This window comes from Bos grunniens, chromosome 2 (assembly GCF_055505025.1).
Source record: "Bos grunniens cultivar Pamir isolate PY7600 chromosome 2, Bosgru_T2T1.0, whole genome shotgun sequence".
Lineage (NCBI taxonomy): Eukaryota > Metazoa > Chordata > Mammalia > Artiodactyla > Bovidae > Bos > Bos grunniens.
The window spans coordinates 84,369,107-84,392,752 of NC_141166.1; the positions used below are offsets into that span (position 1 = coordinate 84,369,107).

A 23,646-nucleotide genomic window follows, 5' to 3' on the forward strand; every position below is an offset into this window, starting at 1 on the left:
ATTTCTTCTCAAAAGCTTCAAGTTCCTTTGGCTTAAAATGTTGACCTAAAGATGTAATTAATATAACTTAAAAGCACCTCACCCAGATTCATTTGAGCTGCTCTACAGACAAGCCACTTACATACAAGTTTAAAAAAAACACACTGGGGGGGACTTGAGAATCATAGCATTTAATACATGTGCATTATATGTACAAATCAATTTGAGTATTTGTTTGTTTTGTTATAGTAATGAGCCAATATGTTGCTGAATCTGTCTCGAGAATGAGAAAAAATAACAGGTGAGTTTATTTAATGCATACCTCTGATATACCTGTTTTACAAATCCTTTAATTATTTTAAAACATGTTCTAAACTTTTAAAAAATCTCTGGGGGAAAAAAAAAAAACTTTAGATTGCACATGTTTATCTTAATGTATCCATAATAGATATATTTTCCAGCGTGTACAAAAATGTTTTACATTAATCATTTTAACACAAACCACTGTTTACTTTCTTTTTAGTCATATCTGTCATACACTTACAAATCTATGTAAGCTTTTACTCCCAAAGGAATTTTCTCATTGCCAGAAATCATTAACAATTTTAAAAAATAAAGGTCAATCAAAATATCAATCTCCTCCTAAGAAAACACATTTGGCCTATTTAACTATTCTTACTCTGAATGTATTTAAAAAAAAAAAACAACACTGATTTTTAAAATAGATCACTTGAAAGTGAATCATTTGTTTTGCTTAATACAACAAAAAACATTTACATTTTGAGGAACATTCTAGAAAATTTCATTGAATGGTTGCTCATAGTGAAAATCTAGTTTCCTCTTCAAATCATTACTTAAAAATCATAATGCTACATTCTCACATCACTTGTAATAGTAGGTTACTAACTAAATTTAGAAAAAATTGGAAACTTAAAAACACTTTTGTATTTTACCTTGCATTTTGACTTCAGAAGAAAAAAATTTTAATGCACATCCTTGTATTTAATGGAAGCTCACTTGCTTACCTAACTACATTTGTCAAACATTCCAAAAATGAGTATTCTATCTATAAAAGATATGAACTGACTCTGAATTTTAGACAAAAATAGAAAACAATAGCAAGTTTTTTGGTCTCAACAAGAGATAGCCTGGCATAAAAATCTATATAATATAAGCAAATATTACTCGAGAGTTTCAATTCAAATAATAAGTTGTGAAGCAAGACAAGATTCCTACCAATCCAAAACACTATGTCCACATGACCCAAGTGGGCAATATTCAGAAGGGTTTTGTGAAAAGTGAGGCAAAAATGCGACTGCAAGGAAATCTCAAGAAGAGCTGGAAAAGGCGAATTGAGCACAACCTCCTATAAGGAACAATGCTATTAAGTAAACATGGAAGTTGTGAGGAGAATGTCTCTATTTTTTTTTAAGTTGTTTTTTCTTTTTTTTTCATGATGGTGTTCTAAGTGAAGAAAGAGGGAAAACAAATGGTATACGGAGGAAAAACTAAGGCCTGCTTGCCTTCCTTCAGTGATGCTGGGAGGGCACACCCTCTGCCTTATGAAAACCACCGCCAGAACCAAGCTACACAAAACATTTTGGCTGCCAGCCTAGAACAGTGCCAGGCTGTTTTTTATTTTTGCGCTAGACTCCCTCAATTGAGACAGTGTGGGATTGTCACTTTGATGCACATAGAGAACAAAGAATAATATAGGACAGAGGGGGGTAATTTTTTTGCCCCTTTAAAGTCAGGTTAGCATTTTGTTTTCTTTGACAGGTCTTGAAAAGACCCAAGAAACAAAAGTTATGCTGAAGAATGGATCAATTGCCTGAAGAAATTAGCGTGAGTACAATATTGTCAACAGTTTAAAAGCCATGTGAGAGATTAACATTTTAAGAAATCAGACTTAAAAGGGGTCCGAGTCATACATTTACCTGTTTAAGAGGCCACAGACCAAGAAGTACATGATTGATACATCAGCACATAATCTTATTTAAAATCTGATGGTATGAAGGAATGCCATAAAATCTGACCAAGAAAAAGAACGAATATAAGTATTAAAAATTTTAGGTCACCTTTCAGAGGCAACTGTGTCAGCTGCTATTGTGACCTTGAGTTCTCCAAAACTAAATAATCTGACTAAAAGATTATGATATTAGAATCTGAATACTTTATGCCTTTATAGGGAAAGAGGTGATAAATAACCAAAAATGTTTAAAGGATTAAACCGCAAATCATCTACAAAGTTGCCACAGACACAAACAGGAAAACCATCTTTTCTATCCTATTCAATTCTGTACTAGAAGCAAAGCTAACACAAATGAGAAAGCTAAGTGTGTGCTGCTGCAAGCTTGAACTAAATCTACTACCTAAATCTGGAGACTGAAAATACCAATAAGCCATTAGCTCCTAGAGGTATGACCTTTTTCTCTCTAATGCACAAGATAAGTAGAGGTAGAGGTCCATTTCCTACAAACCAAATGAAAAGAAAGAATGAACTATGACAAGCCCAGATCCCACGCTGGCATATTTTACACTAAGCTCAGCATCATCTAGAAGCAGGATGCTTCTCACTGCCAATCAGGCGGGGAGAGAAGTTGTGAAAGTAATACAGCATTGATGAATAGCACCAAAGGTCTGTGAGTCCCTTCCTCCTGCACATCTCCACTGAATCAGCTGTTAAAAGAAGACCAACGGCTGTTACAGAAATAGCAAGAACTAAAGCACTTGCCTCAGATGTTACTCATGGAGGCATGGGCATTTACCACCTGAGCCTATCTCATTTCTGACAGAATGATCCCCTGCCCAGTTTTGTTCATGGCCACAGATTCTGATAGCAAGTCACAATCAGTGTTGGGAAAGGCAACGGGGGAGGGAGGATGTGAAGAAGAAACTGAGAGAACAGTGGTCAAACTTCAAACAATATACATGCTTCTCTCACGTAAATTAGTGTTCATGCACAATACCTTGGGACAACAAAACCTGCGACAAAGGTTCCAGGTACCATGATTTGCTTTGGGTGGCAAGGGTAAGTATGCCATATAACCAAAAAAAAAAAAAAAAAAGGCAGTATTTTGCTCCTCACTGTTCTCCTTTTGCATTTCCTTTCTTTCCTCTAAGATACACTGCTGATGCTATTACCGCATGGGACACTGATGGTTGTAGGCAAAGCATTCATGTATTGCCAAAGTGGTCCAGAGAGTGCTGTATGGCTGGCTTTATTTCAGCAAGGAATACGAGGCAAAACCAGGAAGCAAAAAGAATGAAAGGTATAGAAGTTAGGCGATAGCCTGTGTTTTCTGTTTATTAATGATGCAGATGAAATGGGCAGAAATCTGGAAAAAGCAGCCAAGTTGACTGAATTACAAAGAAAGATTAAGGAATTAAATGCGTATAACTTGGCTGACAACCAAGGAACAATAATTGAGAGTTGTCCACAACTCTCCAAAGTATATACATAAAAAGAAGAGCAAGGGATTTTTATCTACTATAGAAGTGTGAATATATGAAATAATGATGAGATAAAATAAAACTTAAGAAAGGATATTCTTCTTTCTTCCTAGAAATATGTATCATCTTACTGACCCACACTGCAGGAAAGAGTAGATAATAGGAAATGACCACATACTGCCAGGGGAGTTCATTGGTGGAGAAATAAAAATGAAATCCCATTTGCTTACCTGATGTTCCAGATACAGTGATGTCTCGCTTTACATTTGTCCAACCTGGCTAATGCAGAGATACCTGTGAAATCACAAAAGACATAGTAAAGTTGCTATCTTCAAACTAAATCCAATCTGAATTCTGAATCCTTACCTGGATAAGAGTTTACTTGAATGATCTAGTAGTCTGATTCTTGGACAACCCAAGATAGAAGAACCTCTAAGAATAAAAATATTCTGAGACTTAATTAATAAGAGCTTTTTTCAGTCTTTCCAAGGATTTCCCAAATTAATTATGACAAAAAAAAAAGTAATTAGATTAAAGCTCCTTAACCTTGGTACATGGACAGCCTTCAGGAGTCTATGTACTCCTGAATGAGATATGCAAAATGTGTGGGTTTATGTAAATGTATTTCTCTCTAGGGAGAAGGTCAATAGTTCATGAGATTTGCAGAAAGGTCTATAATCCAAAAAACTGTCAAGAACCTCTGCTGAGTATCGTCTAAAATCTCACAGGCAGGTTGGAATGCATATACCAACCAGTCCAGGTTTGGGGGTTTCACCCCAGGGAAATGGTGGCGGTGCACAAACACGTGTAGATCTGGGGTAAACACCTTAAGAACACTCCTTTCTGGAAGAGCATAACATCAAGTGTAAACTGTAACTTAACTCACACAGACCCATGTTCTCTGTCTGCCATGCACAGTGAAGACAACGATATCGCCATACACCCAAGGGTGGATATTCTGACTTGCATCTTCTGTTTATATTAAAATCAGAATCCTTAGGTATATACACACTAGCAAGGTCAGAACTAACACAGCAACTCATCCCAAAAGAAGCCTACATGACAAGCAAAAAAGAGTTTACCTAGCACAAAAATCACAGGAGGAGCCAAACACATCTCCTAAAAGAATTGTTCAAAACAGTAATCAGAGTCACATTAACCTACACCAGGAAAAAGAAACAAACAAACAGGTCAGAGAACCTTCCCTACATCAACTATGAACAAGATGGGAAAGCATTCACAGCCAAGACAGGATCCAGAGCTGAGGTCTCGCCAAAACGACGACAATAATGAACAAACACCAAGAAGACATATATCAAGGGAAGAGGGAAAAAAAAACTCAAAATTGGTTTATTTCAGAGACTTCCCTGGTGATCCTGTGGTTAAGACTCAGCATTTCCACTGCAGTGGGTGCGAGTCCGATCCCTGGTCAGGGAACTAAGAGCCCACAGGCTGCAAGACCAATAAATAAATAATATGTGAAAGTCATAAAAAAATTTATTTTAAAGATGGCTTATTTCAAATAACAATTATGTGATATAGTCTCTCAAAAAAAAAAAAATAGTGTGTTTAACCATGTGTAAAACAGATAACTAGTGAGAAGGTGCTCTGTAACACAGAGAGCTGAGTCTGGCACTCAGTGACGACCTACAGGGTGGGAGGGAGACGCAGGTGGATGATACATGTATACTCATGGTTGATTTGAGCCACAACACAACACTGTAAATCAATTATCCTCCAATTAAAAGTTTAAAAAATAAAATTTTTGAGTAGTGTGTTTAGACATTCACCTCCTGAGCATCTCTCAGCATGGCTCCATCCGGTGCTGGGAATTCATCAGTGAATAAGACAAGCACAGCTTGCCCTGCTGGAGCTTAATTTTGGAGCAGAGAGGATGATAGAAGACAAATCTATCAGCAATATACCATTTCAATGTGTGACACGTGATACAAAGCAAAATGATGTGACCGAGGCATATGAAAACAGCCTGCATCTATCTAGTACATCACAGAGATGTTCACTCCAATTCTCAAAGTGAGTCAGGGACTTAGAGAACTGAGGCAGAGAAGGGACTGTGAGGACAGCTAGCTAATCAGACCTTTTCACTTCAGAGATGAGGTCAGAAGAGCTGTTCAGGAAGACAAAGAGTCACAACTTTGTTATCTCCAAACATGAAAATCCACACTAGACTAGTTAGGATTTCATGATACACACTCAGTCTTTAGAGAGAGAATTGACAGGTTCTGAACAGCATTCCTGAAAACCTGGCTGACGACAGAGTACTTCATACCCTCCATATTTAATAAGGGGCAACCGTCTAGTCAAATCCTTCAGAAGGACGCACAAAAACAGTAACACTGGTTGTGTGCTTAGTGGCTCAGCAGTGTCCAACTCTGCAATCCCATGAACTGTTGCCCGCCAGGCTCCTCTGTCCGTGGGATTTTCCAGGCAAGAATACTGGAGTGGGTTGCCATTTCCTACGCCAGGTGATCTTCCCAACCGAGGGACTGAATCCATGTCTCTTGTGTTTCCTGGACTGGCAGGCGGATTCTTTACCACTGAGCCACCTGGAAAGTCCAACACTGGTTACATGTGTATAAAGAATATGAGTGTTGGGCCTAACCTTTGAAATCATACTTTTTCAATTTGAACCCAGTAATGTGAAAGTGGCTCACTTGTGTCCAACCCTTTGTGACCCCACAGACTGTAGCCCACCAGGCAACTCCGTCCGTGGGATTTTCCAGGCAAGAATACTGGAGTGGGTTGCCAATTCCTTCTCCAGAGGATCTTCTTGAACCTGGGATTGACACCTGAGTCTCCCGCATTACAGGCAGACACTTTACCGTCTGAGCCACCAGGCAAGCCTGAACCCAGTAAACAAAGTGATAATTCAAAAGTTGTAAAAGTAATCTTGAAGTTCAAAAACAAAAATAAATAAAACAATACTGAGTAGGAAAAGGTATGGAAATCTATTTATATGTAAAGACATGCATAGAGTGATCCCGACTGGTGGAGTATCTAGGACTTTAGCCTCAGCTATAAGCTATCAACAGAGAAATATATTTTGTAAGTTTTTTTTTAAGTTGTTTGAGAAAAAACATGTCAGAGATTTCAAAAGATCAGTGATGCAAAGTTTCCCCGAAGCTAGAAATCTATTTACACTATTTGCTTAACCTACAGCATCCAATCTAAGAAAGTAATCCTGAGTTCTTTTCTTTTGACTGTGAGCAGATTCTATGGCATCTGTCATCTCGCTGACCAGAAGTGATGCCGTAGACTTGACTACACGGCAGAGTGACCTGTTCCTTCCTCCTTGGTCAAGAGAGAGTCTTCTACCCAAAGCTATAAAGCTGTCAGGGATGTAGTAAACACTTTCCCTTAAACTTCTAACAAGTCAGAACTTTTCACAAAATTTACTCCCCAAAAAGGCTTATTCACATGAACTTGCTTTGTGTTGCCATCATTCAGTGTCTTCATTTTTAATTTAGTGGTATTTTTAGCCAAATGAAATGAAAATACAGTTTTTCTCAATCTGTCTCAGCTCTACTCTTCATGTTCTGGGACCCAATTCTTGCAATCCTTTAACAACTATTTATTTCACACCAAACTAGATATCTCCCTAAAGCTTACCAATCTAGCCTCCAGGCACATTTCTTAAATAAAAGCTGTAGATATTTGTAAACCTAAAATTTGCATACTAAAGGAACAAATCAACTATCAAAAGACCTAGTAGTATATAGCAGTTGCTCACCTCTAAGCAGAGTTTTAAAATTCATTTTGATTTATTATTTTTTTAAAGAAACAGTTATTGACTTTTTCTCTTTGCAAAATACTGTTTAATGGCCTAGTTAAATTAGAGGTGAGAGTGTGAAGCAAGTGTTTTAAATTGGTAAATTCTAAATAAAGGTACATCAGTCAAAAGTTTTAATAAGACTCAGCAGGACAGAGAAGAATTAACAGTCTGTACGGTATCAAAAAGGAGTGATAGATAATGATAACCTTCATCATTTGCATAGGGATTTATAATTTCATTGCTTCAAGATTAACAAAATTATGTGGTATTTTGCCCATTCTTATCAAGTAATGGATGCCTTGGTTTGTATACATTTATCAACCGAACCAAGTAATAGAAGAAATGACTGAAATGTTATCAATTAATCTGCTGCATTTTTTAAGGTACTCCTAGGTACCAGCTATCATAATCTCTTCTAACCAATAACTGGGTACCCTAAAATAAAAACATAAGGTTTCCAACAGCATCTCATAAACAGCAAATTTAGAATTCTAAAAGTCCAGTAGGTTCCTAAAGTGGTTTTTTTAATTAGATACATTACATTCTTTTCTTTACCTTGTAGTTCAAGTCAATTGTTGTTAAATCGTTCCTTCCACCAAATAGTAACAAAAAATACAGATTGATGAATGTATTCAAGACATAGGGAGCATGTAGCTGGATGGAGAAACCCAAGCAACAGACACAAATAATGAGACGAGTTCAAGTAATAAAAGGATTCTAGGCTGGAGCAATTGTTTTCAATCATCACAGGACAAAAACAATACACTACTGTGGCCTTGCCTCACCAAGCACCCAGAATGTGTTCAAGGCCAGTGCTCTGCTTGGTACCCAGGTCTAATGAAAATCTGCAGAATCTACAACGGCTGCACAACAGAATCACCTGGAGGCCTTAAAACAAAACAAACTAAAAGGTAATACTTAAACCACATGATCAGAGATTTTGGTTTCATCAATAATTTTTAGAAGGTCCCAGGTGATTTCTTACACATGCAGCTATGGTTAAGAAATACTGCTAAGGGGCACTGGGTCTCAAAGTATGGTCCCTAGACCTGCAGTGGGAGCAACTGCAGTTGAGCACTTATTAGAAATGCAAATACCCAGGCCCCAACCCAGACCTACTGAACCAGGAAATCTGGGTAGGACCAGCAGTCTATATTTTCATGAACCCTTCAGGAAATTCTGAGATACATTAATGCTTGAAAAACACAGCTACAGAGTAAGAAGAATCTGGGTTTCAATCAACTCTCCACAATTTACTTACTGAATGACCACTGGTCAGCTCTCTAAACCTCACTTTCCTCATCTGCAAAATAATACACTCAGCTAAGATTTGTAAGCGCTTCCCTGGTGGCTCAGTGGTAAAGAATCCACCTGCCAATGCAGGAGTCATGGGAATCATGGTTTCCATCCCTGGGTGGGGAAGATCTCCTGGAAGAAGAAGTGGCCACCCACTCCAGGATTCTTGCCTGGGAAATTCCATGGAGAGGAACCTGGAGGGCTACAATCCATGGGGTCACAAAGAGTTAGACATGACTGAGCGACTGACCACGCACATATTATGTGCCAGAGAATGCACTAACAAACACTTTATATATATATTAATTAATTTAACACAACAAGTTACCAGGTAGATATTACTATCATTTCTATCCATTGAACATTACAAAGCAAGGAAGCAGAGGATCAGAATTTGAATTCAGGATTTTCAAATTCGGAAATCCTTGCTCTTTCCCTGTTTCACAAAATATGCTGATCTGCTCTTTCTCCTTCCTCCCTTCCTCCCTTTCTTTCTCCTCCCTCCTCCCTCCTGTCTTCTCTCTTTCCCTCTCCCCTATTAGTCTCTGTCTATTTGTCTTTCTCACTTTCTCTGGAAATTTATTTTCCTACTACAAAGCTAGAGATTAACTAGCATGTACGGTGTGACTACTGCTATAAATCAGAAAGAAAAATATTAATATTTTAAAAATTTAAAAGTCTTAGTAATGAAGTTACTAGATGTAGATACACACTTTGCAAAATACAGAAACACATATAATTTAGTTCTAAACTGGTAAGTCAAAAACAGAAGAAACTCAGAAGTTCATGAGACGAGCTCAGAGACCAAAGCATGACATCAGGAGGAAGTCCGACTTATCTTGAAACAGGATGAAAAGTCTGTCCAGAACAGGGGGAGAAACAAAGGGTTAGAGAGAGGTAGAAAACAAAGCTAAGTTCCGTGGGTCCTCACTTAGACTAAGAAAAATTTCACTTCAGTACAGTAAAGATACAAAATCTTTTTTCACAGAATATTTTTGACGCACTGATAGTAAAAACGTAAAGTCAAATCACATACTTATTCTAGGAAAAAAGGATTATACTGGAAAAAAGTATACATAAAAAAGGCATTTCTATTACAAAAAATATTCCATATGCTCCACCCTTTACTGTAGTGTTTCCATGGGCTATTTTTATGCACTGCACAGTATTTTCAGTCATTCACTGATTCAATCAACAATGACTGATCTCTTTGAGTAAGCCATCAAGGATAAAAAGATAAATAAGATACTGACCCAGGGCACATGGAGCATTTATATTACACTGCAAATGTTATATGCAATATGTACATGAAGTTATTAGGAATTCCAAAGGTCAATTCTTAGGAACGACTTCTGTGAAATTCCTGAAAGTCAATGTAGTGTAAACTACATTCTGCAGTTAACATACCCAAGTACTTTGTCTATGGTAGCATCACAGACATCATTTCACAAGTGGAGTATTCCCAGGACCATCCATGTTGAGGCCGACTTACGGCTAAGAAACGCAGGCAAATGTAAAACCTAGAGGTGAGCTTTTTCCTTCATCATTCATTTCACTTTTCTTGAAGAACTAAAGAAAAAACTATTCTCAGAAGCCCACTGGAAGATTCTACCTATGTATTAATGCAGGAAAATGTGAGGCACAATGGGCTGACTGAATTCACTAGCATCTCTGTCAATGATAGTCCAGGGCTGTATAACATCTTATTTAATTTTACTCTAATCTGACAACCCCACAATGCACATTTGTCTCTAAGAACCAGTTTAGAAAGCATGTATTAATACATCCACCATACTATGCTTAAATGATGAGCTGCTATAGTTATTTTTTTCTTAGGATAAATCTGAACCAAATTTGCTATGATATTAGAAATTACACCATTTTTCAAGCTACACATATTTAAGAATCATCTTTAGTAACACTATTTATTAATAACTTATACAAACACAATATATTCCCTGGTGGCTCAGCTGGTAAAGAACCTGCCTGCCAGTGGAGAGGCAACTGATGTGGGTTCAATCCCTGGGTCAGAAAGATCTCCTGGAGAAGGAAATGGCGACCCACTCCAGTATTCTTGTCTGGAGAATTCCATGGACAGAGGAGCCTGGTGGGCTACAGACCATGGGGTTACAAAGAGTCGGATATGACTGAGCACCCACACACAAACACAATAATCAAAGAACTGAACCCCAGAGTTTAAAACTACCTAGCAAACCACTAGTTTTTATCCCACATAGTATCTAAGATACATATAGTGTTAAAATTAAAAACAAAGGTATACAAAAACTTTCCAGTATTTTGAGTAACAAATTTCTTTGGCCCCAATATATCCAATTCATATTTTACTACAGTAGTTTACTAAAATTCAATCCCCTACCATCTCATTCTTTAGCAATATAAACTGCATATAACAATGTAGTAGAATTAAAAGGTTGGTATATGAGAGTAGTTCAATCTTGATAAAAGTGGTTGGGATAAAATCATCTTTTAAAATATTCAGATGATACCATCCAGATAGCCACATGCACTTGGATCTATACAGCTTAAAAAACTTGTTTAGATTTACTGAAGCTATACCTGCTGTCAAGGAACAAAAAAGTGATGAAGGTTGATCAAACGCCACTTTGCCTCCAGGATCGTGTTAATGTTTTCCACTAATGCCATCCTAAAAGTTAACAGTCAATGTAATCCAAAGGTTTCTCTTTATTTCTATATTTAAATCATCACAGGTTTGATCAAGCATGCAAATCCCTCTGGGCTAAGGGTTGCCATCAAAATGTCTTATAGGAACATTAAAAATTGAATGGGCATAAACAACTCCAGCAGTGCGAAGCTCATGACAGCATCACTGTGATCTCTGTGTTTCATGTGCAACAACACTGGGGAAGTTTGCAAGGGAATCTGAGCAACTAATTACTAGCTTTTGCTTCAGGGCAGGTGCGCTGATCTCTACAGGTGTCTCGGCCGCTGCGCTCTGCCTACTGCATTGCCTCTTGAAGACGTCCACTGTAACGACTTGCTGAAGCCCTGCAAAACATCTGAAAGAATACTAAACTGTTGGGAATTCAGGAAGAAACATGTTGTGACTCCTTCTTTAAGATACCACTGAGGAGAAATAGCAGTTGGAGAGGCTTTACTTGGTTTGTGAAAGAATAGTATAAGGCAGTATAAAAAGTAAACATAAAATTATATCTATCAATCACACACATTAAATGAGGATACCAATGTTGTCTCTAATAAGTACAGGCAGTTTTTCAAATACTGTTATTTTTTAAACAGGATATAAAAAAGCAAAAACTAAATAAATAATAAACTTACATTGGCCCAACTTTTTTCATTCATGCAAGAGAATGGCCAGTGCTAGGTATGCAATTTTCGAAGGATCAAAAAAAAAAAGAGAGAGAGAGAGGTTACCCACTATAAGAAATTAGCAAACAAAATAGTCACCTGCTGACTGGGGAGGCATATATACCATTCACAAATGATGCCACATAGAAGACTCATATTCCTTAAGATCTTTGCCATAATATTTCATAAGAAATAACACACAAAGCGGAGACAAATATCGCCTGCTCTGCAACTTGCTAACTGCTTAATCTTGAGCAAGAAACTTAAACCTTTCTGGGTTTCAATTTCCTCATGTAATAATAAACTAAACCCAACTCTTCAGGGGGTGCTTTTAAATAAGACAGTGTCTCTTAACTAATATTTGAGCCTGAGCTTGACTTATAGTAAGGGCTTAATAAATTATAATTAGCAACATAGCTTCTAAACACATTAGTCTCTTGTTCTTAGCAGAGCACTAACCAAAATAAAGCATCTTGGAAAGTAAACACTTATCAGTAGTATGCTATTCAAAAATTTGTTATATGGTACATTTTTAAAAATACAAATATTTGTACTTTTAAGCAGTCAACCAATAAGTAAACACACAAACACAACATTTAAACCATTTAACTAACTCTTTTACTATCTGAATAATCACTCAACTTGGTAAAAAGTTCTTATTTTCAATTTTGAAATTTTGTGAATAGTCACTTTTATAACAGTAAAGGATAGTTCTAATAATATTTCAAAATTCATCTTACTAAAGAATCTTTTAGGTAATACTCAGGTTAAGGTTCTTAATAAATCTACTAGATTAAGAATATATTTTTACCAATTATTTTCATCCAAAATTCTCTATTTAGAGTTTTTCTTAAACTAAATAGAATTAAGAGGGTATTTCAGAACATCATTAATATAATAGGGTAACTAAAACATCACTTGTTTCTAAATTTTAATAAAAGCAAGAGTTAAAATTGTTTCAGACTATTCTCAAAGAGTGAAAAAAGTTTAAAGCAAAATGTGTACAAAATACATAAAAATAACATAGTATTCGAAAATTGAGAATAATGAGACCCCTGGGCATGATCAGAATATAACTGTTGGAAAAAATATCCCTCCCACTCTCAGAAGACTATTACATCAGAGGCTTATTTCTTCAAATCTGGACAACGCAATAACCTTCTGTTTTCTCTTCCTTTAAATCCTTCTTCCTCCGGTTCACCCTCCAGTTTTCACCCTCCAGTTTTCACCGGCATTCCAGCCAGCTTGAATTTTAAGAACTGACTTGCTGTGCTTTCCTTCACTCAGACCTAATTATGTCTCATCCACACACAAAAATCTCTTCTAATGTGGAAGAAAGGCACATAGATACTTAAACAGATACGTGTGTGCACACACACATGCATGTGCGCCTGCACATTCACGCACAAGTGTGCATGCACAAAGTACTAAGAGAGGATAAACCAGAGGTCGATTCATTTTGCCGACCGTAAGTCAAGGAAGGTTTCATACAATTGATGGAGTCAGGTGAAACAGCACCTACAAAACAAATGCAAAGCTTCAGGCCATTAGCATCCATTACTAAGCCTCAATCTATCCCACTTCAGCTGCTTCCTGTACTCTCCTCACATGGACCTATATATCCCCATTCTCTAAACACAGTGGACACCTTGCAGTCACCTGACCTCTGCCAGTCCCTCTGCCTTGAATCCCTTTTTCATCTTCTTCATCTTTAAAGTTTTAAAAAAGAAAAAATACCCTTATATCCTTTTATCAAGACATTCTCCCTTCCACTTATTTTTCTTACATGGTTAAATCAAGGAATCAAAAGGCTTTGGACTTTGCAACTGCAAGTAGGAAGACAGTATTAATTCGGGCAAAAATTCTGAAGGAAAGTGATTTTCCACTTAAACTGTAATTATTCAGGCAACACTTTAATCAAGTGAGAAAATTGAATAAAGATATTTTTCTCTCATGTACCCTTTCTCTGCTTTACCACAAAAAATACAGGAATAAGACAAGAAAAATGAAAACAAATTTAAAAAAATAAAAATAAATAAAAGAAGATGGATGATTCACATAAAAAAAAAAGAAAAATGAAAACAATATGAGATGCAGGAAAAGACAAAGGGAGTTTCTAGTTTAACAGCAAAAGAAAAGCACATGACAAGAACACACCTACATAATGAGATGGAAGGAGAATGGCAGTCTCCCAGAAACATATATTCAAGAAAAAAAAATGGAAACAAATAAATTTCCTAATATGTTTCACCTTATAGAAAATTAGATTAAGAAGCTCCTGGAAGCTCCTGGAAAGAAATACTGAGTAACAAAAAAGCTATATAAATGAAAAAACAAAGCATTACTAACTTCATGAAAAACAAAAAATCAAAGGCATATTTCTCATCAGTTCATTATACTTCTTAGTTATAAATAATATCTGAAAAGTATAATAATGTAACACCAAAAACAAGTTAGCCAAAAGTTGTAATCTAACAATACTGTAATATGTTGAGAAAAGATGGAAGTATAAAAATGAAAAATCCTCTAAGTCTGTACTATAAAGTCAACAAGCAATATCCAAAAGAAATGAATCAAAAGGTAACTATATATATATATATATGTAATTTAGCAATATAGAGATATATAATAATCAGAAGAAACAGATGAAAGGTTAGAGAAGCAGACTGGAAAGAGTGGGTAAGGCACAACTGTATTTTCTTTCTTTCTCAGACATGTGACATGTAGGATCTTCCCCAACCATGGATCAAACCAATGCCTCCTGCATTGGGAGCAGAGCTTTAACCACGGGACTGCCAGGGAAGTCCCACAATCATATTTTCTAATAGGCTATTCACAACAATTAGAACTTTAAACTAGGTAACTGTATTACTTTGACAAAATAAGAACTTGAAAGAATCAATCATGCTCACAAGAATAGTTCTGACAGTGTTTTTCAGAAGACTAAAAAGCAGAAACAATCTAAATGTTCAGTAACAGGTGACTGGTTAACTGTTCAGCTTCTAAGTCACGTCTGACTTTGTGCAACCCCATGGACTGGAGCACTGCACTGGCAGGCAGGTTCTTTACTGCTGGTGCCACCTGGGGCTTCTGGATACCATCCTCCCAAATGAGGGAGTTTTAAAAATAACTTGTGCATTACTTTTTTTTTTTTTAAGTGGGGGGAGGGGAAATATTGATTGGTTTTGAGAAGGATCATTAATCACCACACAAGTTCTCCAATTTATTGTTCTTATTAATTGATAAGAAAAAAGTTCTCCAATTTATTGTTCTTATCAAATTTAGTTCCATCCCACATTGTTTGTCTCTCTCAAGCTGACTTCTGAAACACTTTTTTCTTTTTTCTGAAGGCTTCAGGGAAGAAGGGTTTAAACAGAGATCTCCAGGATTTCTTAATAGATACACACTTTTCATTCCAAAATGCCAGTTACTTAAGGCTTTCATTAGTAGAACATCAGTTACCCAGAGTGTTACTATATTAAATAAGCTTCAAATAGGATTATTTGTCTTTATGTGAGTTTAAGATTTCCAAATTAACTAGAAGTTTAAATATGTTTGGTGGAGCAAATATGAAAAAACATTTCATAATGTTTGGCTTTTATTTAGAGCTAGTTTCGAAATGACTAATAAATGAAGCAGCATAAATTCTAGACAGAACATTTCTGGGCAAAATCAGAAAACTCCAGTCATTCTAATATGCAAAAGATTCTTAACTCTTTCCTATAAAAAGGAGTAAATGTTCAGTATATTTGATTTAAAAAACTAGTCATAAAAGGAATCTAATATTCCATTTTGGTGGGACTATTTTCTCCATGAGATCAACTGCTACTTCTCAGCTGCTTTAGAATAGACTACATATGAGTAAGAGGAGCCACAAGAACAGAATGTTATGAAGTAAAGAGCTATTTTATCCACCCTAACTCTCCTATCCCCAGAGGTCTGAGCAGTAGGGCGTAAGGACAAGGCAAATGGCCTTTTACAAAGCAAAGTTAAACTGTTTGTTGAGTGACAACTGTATGAAATAAAGAAGGTATTAAATTCTAATAAGAAGAACAGGATCTACAGATTTTTATTTCTTATATCATTTACCAACTTTTATAAACAAGGAGATAATACTTAAACTACTAAAGGATAATTTACTCCACAAAATAATGTGTCATGAGTTGGTTTTATATATTAAATTACACGCAATATAGATTTAAGTTATTACAGAGAGGAGGCAAGGCAGAAAAACTTGAAACCCAAATTTTTAGGAATAATACCAAATGAAATTCATTTGAGTTTCTCAAATTTTTTAATACAATAAAACATGTTCATTTTATAAAAAATCAATTTGCCATCAATTTGTCAAGAACATGTATCTTCTGCATTTAGCAAAACACACTAAGAATTCTAGAAAATGCAAACCAGTCTGAAATACAGAAAGGAGATCAGCAATTGCCTGGAAACTGAGATAGGTAGTGGGTGGAGTTGATTTCAAGGGGGCACAAGCGAACTTTCTGGGGTGACAGAAATGTTCCAAATCATATTATGGTCATAGTTACACAACTGTGTGCTTTTGTGAAAACTCATCACATTGCCCACTCAAAATGGGTACAGTTTATTGTAACTAAATAATACCTGAATAAAACTGATATAAAAATACCTTCATCATAGCTTATCATGGCTGACAATCATCCTAATTCATAATGACTTTTATTGTAAATTCACTGTGTTTCTGACAAACAAGGGTAAAGATACCATGAGTAAAAACCAGCTGAATGATATGATTGGTTTATAGTCACCACTATAGCTTATTACTGAGCTTAATACACTGCCACCCACACTATGCTTACCCCATATTATATTACTGGTTAGGTTTTTTTCCTCCTGAATAGAACTCAAGCCAAAAAAAATGTGCCATGTATTTATCAGCATCCTCTAAGATCTAGCTCAATTTGTTTCACAAACTAAAGGGTTTACACACTGAGTTGCACCATGAAATACTTCAAGCAAGTGATTATCATTTCTTCCTAATGCTATAAAAGCAAACAGCTTTCAAAATAATATAAGAACAGGTATCTTGATCTCTCATACTGGACAGTATTTTAGAAGATTAATCCAGACTTTTTATTAATCACATTTAAACTATTATTTCATAATTTAAAAGTTAATTTCTTTAATGGGTATTAAAGAGCCAACAGAACATATAAAACAAGTTACTGCATAAGAGTATAATATCTTTAAAGTAAAAATGTTACAATTTCTTTCTATTATGACAGTGTTTCTAGTGTATATAATTTTTACTAAAATGATTACAAATAACGTATCTATTTCTAAAAATAACACGATATATCATCTCACACTTAATAACAGAAATTTGTTAAAGATAACTTCCTTCACAAATCTTAACAAAAAACATTTAAATATTTTACTAATTATTATTTTAAAAATTAATTACAGAGTAATCAAGCCAGTGTGGTACTGGCGAAAGAACAGACAAAAAGATCAAAGGAACAGAAAAGAGAGCCCAGAAATAGACCTATACAAGTATAGTCAACTGATCTTTGACAAAGGAACAAAGGCAATTCAATGAAGAATGGTTTTTTCTACAGATGCTGATGGAACAACTGGACCAACACAGGCAAAAAATGAGTCTAGATATAGACATTATACCCGTCCCCCAAAAGATAACTCAAAACGGATCACAGGCTTACATGTAAAATGCAAAACTATAATACACTGAGAAAACAATACACAAGAAAATGCAGATGACCTTGGTTTGATCATGACTTTTTAGATACAACACCAAAGGCACAATGAGGGGTTGGGGAAGTGGGGGTGGGGGGTGGCAGGGAGGTTAGCTGGTAAACTGGATTTCACTAAAATTGAAAACTTCCACTCTGCAAAAGACCTGTCAAGAAAATAAGAAGACAATGCACAGCCTGGGCAAAAATATTTGCAAAAAAATATCTGATAAAGGACTCATCCAAAATATACAAAAACAAAAAATCCCTTAAAACTCAGCAATAAAGAAACAATTCAATCAAAGGTGATATACAGATGGTAAATAAGCATATTAAAATGTTCAACATCATATGTCATTAGGGAATTATAAATTAATACACATCTATTAGAATGGCTAAAATCCAAAACAAATACCTGAAATACTGAAGAGGTGGTGGAGCAACGGGAACTCTCCTTCATCTGTAGCAGGACTACAAAATGGTACAGCCTCTTTTGGAGTAGTTTGGCAGTTTCTTACAAAACTAAAACTAAATATGTTCTTACCATATAATCCAGCAATCATGCCCCTTAGTACTTACACCCACACAAAAACCTGCGCAGAAAGGCTTACAGCAGCTTTATTCAGACTGCCAAAACTTGGGAACAGCCAAGCTATCCTTCAAAAGGCAACAGGATAAACACACTGTGGTACTTGCAGGCAATGGAATACTACTGAGCACGAAAAGCAATGCGTTATCAAGCCATGAAAATACATGGGATAGTCTTAAATGGAAGTGGCAACCCACTCCAGTGTTCTTGCCTGGAGAATCCCAGGGACGGGGGAGCCTGGTGGGCTGCCGTCTATGGGGTCGCACAGAGTCGGACACGACTTAAGTGACTTAGCAGTAAGTAAAAGAAGCCAATGTGAAAAGACTACATACTGTATGATTCCAACTATAAGATATTCTAGAAAAGGCAACATTATTGAGATAGTAAAATAAATTTTTTAAAAAATCAGTGGTTTGTCAGGGGCTCTGTGGGAAAGAGAGGGAGGGATGAACAGGTGAATCACAGGGTATTTTTAGGGCAGTGAAGCTGTTTTATATATTAAAAGGGTGAAAATATGTTTCATTATACATTTGCCAAAATACTTATAATGTCACAAAGAATGAACCTTAATTTAAACCAAGGACATTTGTTCATAATGATGGATCAGTGACGGTTCATGGATTGCAACCAATATACCACTCTGGTGGGGATTTGATGCTGGGGAGGTTAGGGAGGAGAGACCCTCTGTAACTTCCACTCAATTTTTCTGAACCTAAAACTGCTCTAAAAATTAAATTCATTATCTTTAAATTGATTGTATAATGAATCATTTTAAAATTAATTACATAAGAAAGTCCTTTACTTTTTAAAATCTAGATCTTGTGTATGCAGTTTAACACTGAAATACAATGCAATAGCTCTCCTGCTCATAAACCAGAAGGACCCACCTTTTCTTAAAACCATGTCAGATCATTTCAAAAGTGATTTTCTCCAAGAGAGGTTTATGGTTTGTGGTTTTATGAGAAATTCAACAAGCTTCCCATATTGAAGAGCAGTTCTTATTGTCAAAATCTTAAGTTTTACAATGACATCTTCACTTTTACAATGATAGTTTCAAAGGATTAGGTCCCCAATGCCAATACAGAAACACATGAACCAAGCAGCTAACATTCACCAGTATGTGTCGACTCTAGGATTTTACTGTATTATATACAATTGATTTCTTCACTTAATCTCTTGACATTTATTGCTTTCCTCTCCCCTTGTATGATAAAATTAATGTTTAAGGGCCTCACAATTCAAAAAATAATCATTAAGAATTAACAATATAAAAGAACATTAAATATAAAGCAAGTTGAATTCAGATACCTAATTTTTAAAACAAAAATTAAAATGTAACATTAAGTTCTTTTATCACTGGCTTCTTAATATTTTCACAAAGAAATCACCCATGGTCAAAATCCTTGACCCTGATATTTTTAAGTCTGATTAACAGTTGGATCATTTAGGAAACAATCAAAATGGGAGTGTGGAGGATGGGGATAAAAGAAAGACAAATTCAGCAACCCAAGTTGAAGTCTGAGGAATGGTATAGTCTTAAACTCTTCATACATATGTGAATTGAAGAAAAAGAGAAGGCAGGAGTATGCTGTTGTTGTTTAGTCATATCCAACTCTTTTGTGACCCTGGGGTTGTACTCCACCAGGCTCCTCTGTCATGAGATTTCCCAGGCAAGACTACTAGAGTGGGTTGTCATTCCCTGTTCCAGGGTATCTTCCCAATCCAGGGATAGAACCCATGTCTCCTACATTGACAGGTGGATTCTTTACCACTGAGCCACCAAGGAAGCCCTGTTATAAGTACACAAACAGCTTTTACCTAGGCAAGGTGATTAGGGCAAATTATGTAAAACTGCCACAAAATGATTGATTAAGACATTAAAACCATCTTGATAACAGACTTTTATTAAAGCAAAATTAGCATTCAAAGGATTTAAACCAACGATTTTTCAGAAACTACATATTAAATGTGAACTGACAGATGCCTGTCACCAATGGACTTACAGTCTCAATGCAAAGACACAACACACACAAGAGAAATCAGCATTAGTCAAGTGGTAAGTTAGCACTTGAGAGAAACATGAGAAAGAAAAATTATGGTTGAATGAGACATCTTTAGTCTGAATAATTTGGAAGAATGAGTTTCTATTACATGAGGTAGTAACCAGAACCACACTTTGCAAGGAACATCATAAACAATTTTATTTTGAAAGGGAATTTTGAGGTATTATTGTATCTAGTAAGCATTTGGAGCTCAGGAGGAGTCAATGCCAAACTGCTAATCCAGAAATCATTAGAATAGGAGGTGATGGATGATAACTAAATTTACTGTGGTAACCATTTCCTAATATATGTAAGCCAAGTCATTATGCTGTAAACCTTAAACTTCTATTTAAATCTCAATAATATTGAAAGAAAACCAAAAAATTAATAAAAATTAGACTAGAGGTGAAGATTAATGACAGGAGTACATGGAATCACTCAGAAAGACAAAACTAAGCCGGGGGGAAAACAAACAAACAAAAAAAAGGACTGAAAATACATCTTGGGAAAAGCTCCAGATTTGAGGGGTAAGTAGCTAAAGAGGGGAAGGGAAAAGTATAGACAGAGGAAATTTAACAAAAGGGAGGATGAGAGGGAGGCTCAGGGAGCAAGTGAGCCAGCAGAGAAAGTTTAAAAAAACAAACAAAAAAAGACAGTAGGAAGACACTGTTACCCTAGTCGCTACTCCAGAAACAAACCAAAAAAAAAAAAAAAAAAGAACAAAAAATAATGAATTCCTCATCATCAATGAAACAGAGACACAGCTACAACCACAAACCACAAACTATTTTTTAAAAAAGAAAGAAAAATCCACCAAATTATGTGATATCTGGAATCAAATGAGGAGCAATGCTGACAGCCAAACCACACCCCCTCAGATCTCAGGCAGCACAAAGATTTCCCGAAGGATGGAACAGCTCTAAACCCCATTCAAGGAAACTGATTAAAACAATAATGTTTAAGCATCTACCTAGGAGAAAATAAGAGATGTTCCTCTAGAACTTCATGGTCATACCACAGAAGGAGAGAGGAACCATCAACATGCTTTATCTTCAGCTTCCTAGCCGAGATTATCTGTGCCAAATGGGAGGAAAGAAGACAGGAAGGAGTTGTCACCAAACTGCCCCTATGACTCACAGGACCTCAAAGTTACAATGACCTTCACGGTACTGCAAACTGAGGTCAGACATATGCCGAGAGCAAAGGAGCCATCTTGGGTGAAGAAGTGTTTCAGTTAAAAAAATCCGGATGGAAGTGCAAACTGATGTCTTTTATTCTCACTCCCTATCACTGAATATTTGCATCTAACCTCATACTTTTATTCAGGCAATACCTGTTTTTAAAGGAATAGAGCCCATTCAAATATGAGTACAAACCAGAAATGAACCAGCAAAGAATTTATACTGAGGATTGGAGTGAAGGGACATAAGCAACTGGTAGATGAAAAAAGATACTGTCTTGGGAGACAAGGAAAAACTCACAAATAATTTTCCACAGCTTAAATTATAAAGAATATGAGCTACTTCAAAGTAAAGGGCTCAAAGAAAAGTATGAAATATCTAAGAGAAGATAAGACAATTAAAAGAGATAAAAAAGCAAATTGGCAAGCTAAAGAAGCTGGAGATTAAGAAAATGTATATTTATATTTATAAATATGTATATATGTGTGTGTGTGTGTGTATATATATATGTATGTCACAAAAGAAGCAACAAAAAGCAGAACACTTAATATTGCAAATGAGGAAAACAGACAATAGGCTTGCAGAAAAGCACACAAAATGGAAAGTTTTGAAAGCTATATAAGAGATGAAATGAGATGATCAATATAGAAGATATCAATAAAAGAGATTCAGCCAATACACCCTTGACATTTTTGAAAAAGAGAAAAAATGAAACAAAAATCCAATATAATAAAGAAAACGTTCTCTTTTGGGAGGGTAGAAATAAATACTTAAAAAAAGAAAATGTTCCAGAAAAAATAATTCAAAACAATTAATACTAACACATATCCTCATGAGGTTACAGAATTTAAGAAAGATAAAACAATAAACATAAATTATGTCAGTATAAAGGCAGAAAAAACAAGAGTGGCCTTAGACTTTTCTATAGCACCATTCACTAGTATCTGGAGATAGTGCAATGTCTTCAGAGTTCTAAGGGAAAGATGTAACATCCAATTATGTGATGCCCAACCAAATTGTCCATAAAGCACAAAAGAAGCCTACAAACACTTTAAAGCATTCAACTACTCAAGAAATTCAGCAACAATGAGCTCTTCTCAAAAAAAAAAAAAATATATATATATATAAAAAGATTTATAAATAGTTACAGATAGGCTTCAGTTCAGTTCAGTCACTCAGTCGTGTCCAATTCTTTGCAACCCCATGGACGGCAGCACACCAGGCCTCCCTCCCTGTCCACCAACTCCTGGAGTTTATTCAAACTCATGTCCATTGAGTCAGTGACGCTATCCAACCATCTCATCCTGTTGTCCCTTTCTCCTCCCACCTTCAATCTTTCCCAGCAACAGGGTCTTTTCAAATGAGTCAGTTCTTTGCATCAGGTCGCCAAAGTATTGGAGTTTCAGCTTCAGCATCAGTCCTTCCAACTTCCTTTCAACTTCTTATGATTAAACAAAACTTACATTGCTCTTATTCTATACATGTGCTGTACATAATTATTCAGTATCTTCAGTATCCCACTCCTTTTATATACTTCTACTTCCAGTATGCATTTTAGCTAGAGTTCTGTATATTAGTTCAGTTAGGTCACTCAGTCATGTCCGACTCTTTGTGACCTCACGGACTGCAGGATGCCAGGCTTCCCTGTCTATCACCAACTCCCAGAGCTTGCTCAAACTCATGTCCATTGAGTTGGTGATGCCACCCAACTATCTCATCTTCTGTTGTCCCCTTCTCTTCCTGCCTTCAATCTTTCCCAGAATAAGGGTCTTTTCAAATGAGTCAGTTCTTTGCATCAGGCGGCCAAATTATTGGAGTTTCAGCTTCAGCATCAATCCTTCCAGAGAATATTCAGGACTGATTTCCTTTAGGATGGACTGGTTGGATCTCCTTGCAGTTCAAAGGACTCTCAAGAATCTTCTCCAACACCACAGTTCAAAAGCATCAATTCTTTGGTGCTCAGTTTTCTTTATGTCCAATTCTCACATCTATACATGACTACTGGAAAAACCATAGCTTCAACTAGACAAACCTTTTTTGCAAAGTAATGCCTCTGCTTTTTAATATGCTGTCTAGGTTGGTCATAACTTTTCTTCCAAGGAGCAAGCGTCTTTTCATTTCATGTCTGTAGTCACAATCTGCAGTGATTTTGAAGCTCCAAAATATAAAGTCTCTCACTGTTTCCACTGTTTCCCCATCTATTTGCCATGAAATGATGGGACCAGATGCCATGATCTTA

The 23,646-nt window shown here is 36.1% G+C and overlaps 1 protein-coding gene across 50 annotated transcripts in view; it reads right to left on the reverse strand.

Annotated features, from left to right (window-relative positions):
* The window catches only part of QTMAN (queuosine-tRNA mannosyltransferase), a 457,067-nt gene that overhangs the window by 373,624 nt on the left and 59,797 nt on the right, over positions 1 to 23,646 (reverse strand). For 43 of the 50 annotated variants that reach the window (XR_015145715.1, XR_015145716.1, XR_015145763.1 and 40 more), the window contains one exon: positions 3,663 to 3,726. Coding sequence is in view for 5 of the 50 variants with exons in the window: in XM_086351432.1 (XP_086207558.1) it covers positions 3,663 to 3,726 (64 nt within the window). In the remaining 45 variants the exon portion in view is untranslated. Of the gene's footprint in view, positions 1 to 1,916; positions 2,011 to 3,662; positions 3,727 to 5,222; positions 5,847 to 11,839; positions 11,877 to 21,196; positions 21,216 to 23,646 lie in introns of those variants that run through there. The other 7 variants (XM_086351473.1, XM_086351561.1, XM_086351571.1 and 4 more) reach the window with 5 other exon arrangements.